Source organism: Apis dorsata, unplaced genomic scaffold (assembly GCF_000469605.1).
Source record: "Apis dorsata unplaced genomic scaffold, Apis dorsata 1.3 scaffold_896, whole genome shotgun sequence".
Taxonomy (NCBI): domain Eukaryota; kingdom Metazoa; phylum Arthropoda; class Insecta; order Hymenoptera; family Apidae; genus Apis; species Apis dorsata.
In genome coordinates, this window is record NW_006264011.1 from 53,762 (window position 1) to 65,064 (window position 11,303).

General features: G+C 19.3%; 2 protein-coding genes across 2 annotated transcripts in view; one reads left to right on the forward strand and one right to left on the reverse strand.

Moving 5' to 3' along the window:
- LOC102678518 (protein king tubby) overlaps nucleotides 1-2,530 on the forward strand; it is a 3,195-nt gene extending 665 nt beyond the window's left edge. Inside the window, exons 2-8 of the mRNA XM_006623461.1 lie at nucleotides 277-412; nucleotides 487-579; nucleotides 668-843; nucleotides 1,073-1,240; nucleotides 1,309-1,654; nucleotides 1,721-1,873; nucleotides 2,380-2,530. Of these exons, the coding sequence (XP_006623524.1) occupies nucleotides 277-412; nucleotides 487-579; nucleotides 668-843; nucleotides 1,073-1,240; nucleotides 1,309-1,654; nucleotides 1,721-1,873; nucleotides 2,380-2,513 (1,206 nt within the window). The 3' untranslated portion in view covers nucleotides 2,514-2,530. The remainder of the gene's footprint in view (nucleotides 1-276; nucleotides 413-486; nucleotides 580-667; nucleotides 844-1,072; nucleotides 1,241-1,308; nucleotides 1,655-1,720; nucleotides 1,874-2,379) is intronic.
- Nucleotides 2,531-8,153: 5,623 nt separating this feature from the next.
- LOC102678370 (uncharacterized protein PF11_0213-like) overlaps nucleotides 8,154-11,303 on the reverse strand; it is a 4,869-nt gene continuing 1,719 nt past the window's right edge. The window contains exons 4-7 of the mRNA XM_006623460.2: nucleotides 9,268-11,145; nucleotides 9,006-9,206; nucleotides 8,459-8,520; nucleotides 8,154-8,369 (exon numbers count right to left, since the gene is read on the reverse strand). Coding sequence (XP_006623523.2) covers nucleotides 8,184-8,369; nucleotides 8,459-8,520; nucleotides 9,006-9,206; nucleotides 9,268-11,145 — 2,327 coding nt within the window. The 3' untranslated portion in view covers nucleotides 8,154-8,183. The remainder of the gene's footprint in view (nucleotides 8,370-8,458; nucleotides 8,521-9,005; nucleotides 9,207-9,267; nucleotides 11,146-11,303) is intronic.

Here is an 11,303-nt window from a genome sequence, read left to right on the forward strand (position 1 = left end):
ATACATTATAAATATAGATTTAATATAAATATAATAAATATAATATAATTTAATATAATAATATAAATATAATATAATAAAAATTTAATATAAATTTTAGAATATAAATTTTAAAGAGTAATGTTATTAAAAAATTAAAAAATTTTATCTTATATTAAAGTTGAGAAAATAATATATTTACATTTTTTAAGAAATACAATAATATATATAAAATTATATTGAAGCTTAAATTGCTTTATGTTGTACTTAAAATTAATTTTTTTAAATCAATTATAGAGACAATTAATTGCACAAAAAATGAAACAAAAACGACAAAGTGGTGCTGGTGGAATGGTACAAGCATCTAATATATCGAACACTCAACTTACAAGTCATTCTACAAAATGGATGAATCCACATAAAGAGCTTCGAGGTATGTTTAATAATTTAAAAAAATTATATATATATAGATTGAAAATATATATAAAAAAATTATATTTGTTTTAGGATATGATGGACCATTACAGTTTAATATATCACAAACAAATACAGATTTAAATACATTTATAGAGAATAAGGATGTAGAAGCAAGAATTAATGGTTAATTAATATATTAATTAATTGCTTAATTTTATACATTAAAATTATAAAGCGTTATTATTATAAAAATATTGCATTTTTGTTATAGAAGTTAGCACAGAAGGAAACTTTTACCAAGCTATGGAAGCTGCTGATTGTGCAGATGAAGAATCATCACCTATAGATATTCATTCACCTTCAGAATCTTTACCATGTCCTTCACCTCTTAGAGTAGCTCCTTCAGATGGTTCTAGTACACTTATTAGTAGAGAAAACAATTCTTCAGTAAGTTTTTCTTTGAAAAAAATAATTAAATAAACAAAATAATTTTATAATAATATAATTTAGTATTAATATAGTAATAAATTTTTAAAATTTGTTTTAAAAATACAAATATTTGGCAGTAGCTTAAATGATAGAAATTTAAAAAATAATTTTCGATAAATTATATTTAATAAATTTAAATAAATTAACAATTAATATTTTAAAAAAATTGAAATATATATTTATTTAGAGTCCAGAATTAGAGGGAAATGTGGAAGGAAATATAGAACATTTTGTATTACAACCAGCAAATAAAAAAATGCATTATAAATGTAGAATAACGCGAGATAGAAAAGGTATGGATCGTGGCCTTTATCCAACCTATTTTTTACATTTAGAACGTGATTATGGAAAAAAGGTATGTAATTTCATAAAGAAAGTCTATTACAAATAAAATGGAAATAATATTCTGTCTTTTATTTATAGATTTTTTTATTGGCTGGGCGTAAAAGAAAAAAAAGTACAACAAGTAACTATTTAATTTCTACTGATCCTACGGATCTTTCAAGAGCAGGCGAATCTTATATTGGCAAATTAAGATCGAATCTTCTGGGAACACAATTTACTGTATATGATAATGGATATTCATTAATGAAAGATGATAAAAGAGACGATCGTTTTAATCCGAGACAAGAGTTAGCTGCAGTGATATACGATACTAATGTTTTAGGATTTAAAGGACCACGTAAAATGACTGTCATTATTCCGGGAATGACATCGGATCAAAAAAGAGTTGAAATTTGTCCACGAGATGAAACTGAAACATTACTTGGTATTTTTAAACTATTATTTTAATATAAATATTATTAAAACTATATTTGTATTTTTTTTTTCACAGAACGATGGAAAACAAAAAATATGGATAATTTAATAGAATTACATAATAAAACTCCTGTATGGAATGACGATACGCAGTCATATGTACTTAATTTTCATGGACGTGTGACACAAGCTTCTGTGAAAAATTTTCAAGTGGTACATGATAGTGATGGTTTGTATTTTATATTTTTTAGATAAAAAAATATGTAGTTTTTTAAGTATTTATATTCTTTTCATAAAATATAATAATAATAAATATAATAATATATTTTTAATGAATTAAGATGCAATTTAAAAATTATTATATTTTATAATTTTATAATTTTTTTTTAATATATTTTTTATAAAATTAAAATTCACACTTAAAGATTATCTTATTTTAACTAATAAAAAAAAAAAAATTAAAAAATGCTAAATTATATAATTAAATTATATAATTTGAATAATAAAATTCAATTTCTGTCATTTTTTAAGAGATTTTAAAGCTTAAACAGTAATAATATTTATAATTAGTTAAAATATGAAAAAACTTATATAGAATTTAAATTCTTTATTTAATAATTTCTTTTTATTATTATGCATTAACATATGATTTAAAAGTAGTGATTTAGAATACTTTTTCATAAAAGTAAAATATCAAATTTCGAAAATTATTTTATAATTTTCTTTGTGTTTTAGTTGATTATGTTGTTATGCAATTCGGCCGTGTTGCAGAGGATGTTTTTACAATGGACTACAGGTTTCCATTATGTACACTTCAAGCATTCGCTATTGCTTTAAGCAGCTTTGATAGTAAATTAGCTTGTGAATAATATAATTCATAATTGAAATAATCATATATCTATAAATGATAAACTGCATTAGAAGAATTTGCAATGGACAATCAATTGCAATGATGTTTTTTTACAAACATATCCGTAACTATTTTATTGAAATCTTCTGACTAAAAATAATCAGTATAAATCATGTGTTCATTTTTCTTATATGGAAAATGTTTTTAAATGCTAAATATATATTTCACAATTGATGTATTATGCAAGCATTAAGATAACAAACTAAGATACTACAAATATATTGTATCGTTGTTAATCTTAATACATTATATTATAATATGCATTTCGATATGCATTACATTCAATATTTTATCGTTAATAATATTTAATGAAATAATATTTAATGAATTATTATTTGAAAAAAAAAACTATGAAGTTTTTCATTTATATATTCATTTCCTTAATTAATATTTGAAATATTACAAACTGTGTTTGTGCAATCATATACTTGGTTTTTACAAGATATTTACATTACATTTTAGTATTATTATGAATATTTTTACAAAAATGATTTTTTATATGCTCAAAATCAACATATTAAATGTATAATATTGATAATAATACTGCACAACTTACTGCCTATACAGATGATAAAGAACTTTCATATCAAAATTATATACAGAGTATATAAATATTAAATTATTTTTATGCTATGTATCTTTGCATGAAGAACAAAGATATCAGCTTCTATTATTAATTAAATTATAATACAAAAAATTATACAAATTTGATTTTAAAAATTAAAATAAAAGAGAATATTTGTCTATAAGTTTTTCTAGATTTATCATTAAAAATTTAGATAATCACTTATTTGCTTATTATATATAATTTATTACTTTTATATAGAAATATTTTCTCTTATATATTTCACAATTTGCAATTATATTTTTATTTACACAAAAATATATTATGTAGCTTTCATTAAATAATATAACATTTCATTGTATGAAGAATTTTTTATATTTAATATTTAATATTTTTAATATTTAAATGTATTGATAAAAAATATTATTGTTAAATTGCTATAAATATTATCTCTGTATAATATTGTGTTAATTATTATTTAAAAATATTACTTAAAATATGTATCAAATATTTATTTGATACATATTTTGTTATTTGAAATATTCATTTTATTATTAATATAAAATTCTTTATATTTATAAAAATACCAAAGATGATATTCATTTCCAATGTAAAATAAATGTATTGAAATATTGACGAAAATATTTTAATATTATTCTTTTGTGTAATATTAATTGTATGATAGAAAATTACAAAAAACAGATTACAAATTTTAATTTTATTAATTAATTAATTCTATTTTCTTTTTTTTCAAATTCACATTTATAAAAATTTAAATTATACATGAAAATTTTTGACAATTTTTATTTTGTTAAAAATAAATTTCAACAAAATAAACAATTAATTGATTTTATTATATATCTTATATAAAAATACAATATTTTCGTCAAAAATACAAATGATATATTATATAATGACATATACCAAGCATACATAAAAAAATTTATTATTTAAAAATTATTATTATATTATTATTTAAAAATTTATTATTTAAAAATTTGTAAAATCATTAATATATTTGCATTATAAATATATATAATATTAAATATTTATATATAAAGTAAAATAAGATAAAATAATAAAATAAAAAAATTGCAATAAATTGTAATCCATTATAGAAGTGTTGGAAATTTATAGCTTTATAAATTTTATACATCTTAAATTTCATTTGTGATAAAATATATTATATAAAAAATAAATATGTTTACGTTTTATCAAAGAAAAATATTTCTTTTAAGAAAAACAAAACCAATTTAAAATACTATAATTAAATAATATTAATATTATTTAGAAAGCCATTGGACATTTTATATTTGATTAATTTTTTTATTTATTTTTTATATTTCTTCGGTGATGTAAATACCAAATGTTATTTAAGATGTATTAATATATAATTTAATTGTGTGTGTTCGCGTATATGAATTAAAAAATAAGATCTGTAATTAGTTTATCACATTTAATATTGTAAATCAAAGTGTTCAATGGATTGAATTAAATTTTCACTAATCACTGAAAATAAATATAAATTGCAACTTTTTATGGATTGTTTTCAGATCTTTATATAAACTTATATGAAGTAAATATTAATATAATAAATCATAAATATATATTACTATAAATATATATTAATAATAATAATATATATTATAATATATATTAATAAATATATTTAAAAAAATTTATACATATTACAGTTTTTCATTTAATAATAATCAATAAAGTAATAATAATTTTTTCATTCTTTAAAAAATATTAAGAAATTATATTTTTAGTATAGAAAATAATTAAAATATAAAACATGAAATTTATTGCTATAAAATTTTTATTAGTATTATCTTCAATACAAAAACATCACATGAAATTTTTACATAAATACTGAACAATAAAATTAATGAGCAAATATTTAGATTCCTTAGTATGCATATTAAATACTCCAAAAAAGTTCTTTTGTATTGAAATACAATAAAGGCACTTAAAATCTAAAATTTAAAAACATAAAAAGAATATAACACAACTATCATTTTTTTGTTTATTATTTACATCAATACATATTTTTAATTTTTTCCATGGATTTTTTTAATAAGATAAAAAAGAAATGATAAAAAAATACTATTCAAAAATCTTATTTGTATATTATTTTTTCATTTTCATATTATTCATATTTTTCATTATCAAATATGTTATTATTTTTTTACCAATTTTATCTTTGTTTATCATTTTAAAATATATCTAAACTTGTGTCATATAAAACTAGATCTTTTAATTTTTTCTTCTATTTCTATAAAAATCCTTCAATCCTTATTTACCAGTTATATAAAATTGTTGAATTAATTTCACATTATTATATTAAGAATTAACATTTTAAAATACGATCAAATATATTTTGTATTATATTCCATAAAATAACTATAAATCCATTTTTGTATTGTTAAAAATTCAAACATAATGCAACAAGTGCAACAATTCGCCATAAAATATGTAGCATTAATAAATTTATTGACAAATAGATAAGTTGCAACTATATATAATTCTAGAATTTATATTAATGAATTATTTATTATTCTTCTTACTGTTACTATTTCGAGCAAAGAATTACAGAAGAAGAATATTAAAGCATCAAGTATAAAAATTTTAGTACAAATTGTTCACAAACTTGATTTAAAAAAACTTAAAATATTTTGAAGACTATAAAATAGTCTTATTCGTGAATGTAGAATATCTTTAAAGAGTCAATAATATTGTAAAGTCTTTTTTAAAATTGAAAATATCAAAAATTGTTTCATTTTATTTATGTCTATTCATTTGTAAATTCTAAAGACTGTATAACAGAACCCTTCACAGATATTCTAATTATAAATATTATTTCTTTAGCAATTTATTTTTACAAAGTTTTGATATTTAATATATTTATCATAGTATATTATTTCATCAGCAACATTAAAATATTTTGAATCCAGAATATGTTTACTTATTTTTTTTTTTGAAAATGTATTTTTCATAAACCTATGTGTTTTAACAATTTTAAATTTTTTGGTTTAATGCATTAAATGATATTTTGGGACGGAAATAAAATACACAAAGTATACAATAAATAATTACTTATTGTATACATTATTTAGTAAGCTCCATAATGTAAAACAAAAAATGTTATATAAAATATTTATTTCGTTCAAAATTACATATACAAAATATCATTTTATAATATTTAATTAATTATAATATTTAATTTAAAAAAATAATTCAAAAAAAAAATATTTAATTGAAAATAATAATATTATTCAAAAAAGAGCTTACTATATATTTTAAATAGTTAATACATTTTGATATAAATGTTTTAGTTTCTCATTTTTATTATTTATTATAAATTAATAAATTTATTTATTATGAATTATATTTTCTAATTTCAAATCAATTACATATTTTATTATTTAATGAAAGGCTATTTAAAATGTATCAAAAGACACTTCTACAGCTTGAAATATTTTATATACACATTCAATACGTACAATTTAAATTTTTAATTGTCAACATACAAAATATGTAGTGTAATATATAAATAAGATTATTAGAAATTTACAATTTGTAGCACATAGATTATATATTATGATATGCGAATAATTTTGCAATTAATGTTTGATAATTATAACTTAGAGAGAAATAAAATTTAATAAAATTATAAAAGCATTTTACTAATTTTTCATTTATATTTAAAAACATTTTTTTCCAGAATATAGAAGCTAATACAAAATTATCATTAAAAATATAGTATTGCAAATCAACAAGAAATTATATTTAAGAATATCAAAAATATACAAAAATATTGCGTAGATTTAATGATATACCATAAATTACTGTATACCCAATTTAATTTCGAATATAGATCACATGTATTTTAAATGAATGTAGTAGTATATCAGTATTAGAAATAAGATTTCAATTTTAAATATTATTATAAAAGTGTATGTTACATGTGATTAAATTTTAAACTTTGATAATATATTTCCATAAAAAAAATTTATATTTTTACTTAATATAAATTTCATATTTTTTATATGTTTTATTTCATTAATAATTTTTTTGTTCAATTTTTTCTTTTTTTTTAGATCGAATTTGAATTTATTTCTATGATATTTATATAAAATAAATTTATTTTTAAATATTTTCTTATCCTTAAATATCTTTTGTATCAATCTTTTTATTGATATTTTTGGCAGTAATTTTATAAAAATGTCAATATAAAAAATGTTTTTTATAATTATATAGACCATTTTATTGGTATATTATTAATCATGCAAATACAATATACATCATATATATATAAATATATATATATATTTTTTTTCTTGTGATGTGCAATTTTATTTTATATTTAACAATATTTTTATAAAAAAATTATTTTTATATTTTTACACATGTAATGGGGATCATCTAATGCTGCAAATGTAGCAATTCATATCATATTATTGCATTTTTGCAATAGATAAAAATTATTAATTCAAATTGAAATGTAAGCATTTATAAATAATTATTAAAGAAATAAAAGTTTGGAGAAGTAATTTTTGGTTTAAAAGATCGCAATTTTAAACAAAGTAATTTAAATAAAATCAAACTAGTAAATAATTAAAAACTATCATAAAACAATATAATCTAAATAATTTTTTTCAACAGATCTCTCGATATTAAAAATTTTAATTAATCTGTTCATTAATCAAACTATTCATGACAAAAAAATTTAATTTTTAATTATCATTGTTTTAAAAAAATAAACAGGTATTAAAATAAAAACAAAAATAATAAGATTGAGAATGTGACATAAATTCAATTTTAATTTATTATTCTTGAAAATATATTAATACTGAATTTTATTATATTTGGAAGAATCCTCCCTTTAAAATCATAACTTAAAACGTCTTTTATACATATTATAATATTGATTACAATATGAATATGCATTTTTAAATATTACTAATTTAATATATATTCATATATTGTGATATGAATATAAATTAAATTAGAAATATTATTTAAAAATGCATACTTCGATTATGAATATTCTTTATAATTTTACATATCTCCTTTTTTTATATCACCTGGGATATTCTTTATGGTTGACCTGCCAAATCTAGGTCCTGGTATACGCGATGGTGGTCTGGGAATAGCACTTTGAAGATTTGAAGATCTATTCCCAGTCTTCCAATTCATTGGTGGTCGCAGTCTTGTTTTGTTTTCAACAATTGGTTTATTAAAAGCCTATATAATATCATAATATATATTAATAAATAATTTTAAAATATATTTATGAATAAAATTTATATATATAAAATAAATAATGAACTCACTTCAACTTTCTTTATCATATCCGCTTCATTCGATTGTTTTAATACAGTTTCCGTAGAATGACCTTAAAAAATAAATTGTAAATGATTTTTATACAATGATGCATGTGATACACTAATTTAAGTAAAAATAATAATTATTATATTATTTAATGATTTTTTTATTATTAATAAAATTCAATATTTAATGTTCTTTTAATAAATAATAATTGTGATATATCATTTTATGATAATTATTTTGTATATATCTTAAGTTCTTAATTTTATCTATTTAATGTTCTTTAATTTTAAAAATATATATTCTAATAGAATATATTCTAATAATAGAAAATGAAATATTTCTACTTCATAATTTTTACATATAACTCATATATATACATTGAAATCATTTATAAAAATCTATAAAGAAATCTAATATAAATAGATAAAAATTTTGATAATAAATTTTGATTTTAGATAATAATATTTTATTTATATATTATTTAGTTATTTAATTTAAAAGATTTATATATTTTTTATAAATTGCAACAATTTTGAAAAATGAACATACCACCAATATTTGATTGACTAGATTTTGTGGGACTTATTATTGGAGAACTTGTTTTAACACTAAAATCCATACTCAATGGCGAATCACCATCACAATTAACATTATTTTTTAATATAGGAGAAGGTAAATCTTTTTTCATATCAACCCAGGCATTTTCTAAAACTTGTCTATTCAATTGAGATGTTACATCTTGTTTCAAACCTAATTAAAAAATAATATATTTCATAACATATTTTTAATATTATGATATCAGATAACTTACTTTCTTCTTGCATCTTTACTATCTGATGTAATTGTTCAATATTCATTGGCTGTGTCCTATATGAATTGTGACTACTATCTGAACAAGTACTGAGTCTATCATCTAAATCAGGTGCACTATGAGCACTTTGTGTACTTTCAATACTTTCTGTAGATCCTCCACCAGCCAAAATTTGAAGTTCTTCTACACCTGTGTTCAGTTCCAAAAGTCGTTGTTCCGAACCGCTTTTCATTTTTCCAAAAGAATAAAATTTATTTACTACACTTTTTTCAATATCTCTTACAATATTTGGTTGTGAACCTTTCATATAACCAAAATTAGATGCATTTGTACATCCTGTTATGTTAACAGTTTTCAATGAATTAGATACAAGATTAGGATTAGATTTTTGAAGAAACTGTGGTAATTTTGAAAGTGCTCGCGGAATATGTTGCTTTCGTTTCTGCAGTTTTGAAAATGGCTTTATAAATGTAGTATCCACATTATCAAATGATTCTGCATTTTCCATATCAGTTTTACCGCCATGGTTATTACCTTTTTTAGTAAATGTATAATACTTTTTATCTGTTGAATTTTTACAGACATTTGTTTCATCTGGTATTTCAGCACAAGACTTTATTTTACTAATAGATGATTCCTTTTTATATGTATTATATTTATTCTCTATAGGAATATCATTTTTAGCATTCTGATTTGGAACTTCATCAAATTCCTTCTTAGGCTTTTCACTTTGATGTTCTTTAACTATATGATTAAATGTACAATCTAGTTTATGATCTCCAGTTTTGTATATTTCTGCTAATAATTCTTTTCTTAATAATGTTGGTGCTTTGAATGTTGAATTTAATACCGTATTATGCATTTGAAATGATGCTAAATGTTTTTTATTCATTCGATATGTAGAATTTAACATAGTTGTATTTTTAGGAGTTGATTGATTACAAAGAGGAATAGGCAATTTGAACATAGAATTTAAAGCATCATCATGAATCAGTGAAAAAGAGGAATTTGTAGGAGGTATAGGAAATTCAACCATATTTTTTGATGAATCATGAACTATGGTTCTTTCCAATGCATACATTTGATCTTTATTATAATGCATGTCATTTTTATCATTTGAAGTTATATTATTTATTGCTTTTTCAGTATTAGTTGTACAATATGTAGTATCTAAAATAAATAAATCTTCTGCTTTTTGAGAAGCAGAAGGATATGTTGTATTTAAATTGTATGATTCTTTTTCCTCATTATTTTCTGATTCTAATTTTTTTATATTATTATCAATTTTATTTACGTATGTGGAAGACAAATTAGTTATATTAGATTTATTTTTATCTGAATTTGATACTACAACCATTGTAGAAGTTGTATTAGCACTATAGGTTTCATTTAATTCTTTTTCAGTCTCAAATTCATTTATAAATGTTTTATTTGCTATGTTCAGGCAGTAGCTTTTATTATTGTCCGATTCTTTATTTTTCAAAAAAGTTTCATTTATATCTGAATTTCTTAAACTCTCATATTTTTTACTTTCTTGGTTATATAAATGGACCATATTTGAAGCTTTTTCATCTTTATCACATTCTGTATTACATAATGAATCATCTCTAGGTAATGAAGTAATAGATGAATAAAAAATGGAAGGTTGTGAAACATTCATTAATGGATCACTAAGACCAGTTTCCATTAAATTAATAAATGAATCAATTCCTTTTAAATGAGACATATTTAAGAATACTTCCATGCTTTCTTGACCTGATGTTATAGGCTCATCAGCAAAAAGATTAACATTTGTATTAGATGGCATTTTTAACATAGGAGGCACAATTTCTTCTTTGTTGTTGGCAGTAGACATGTCTGAATATTTACTTAACTGTATGAAAGAAAATATATTTAAAATTTTATAATATGAAATATTCTATAATAAAAATATATATTTAATATTTATATTTAATATTAATTTAATTTTTATATTTATAAATATATATCTATAATATAAAATATATAAAAATATATATTTAAATAATATATAATAT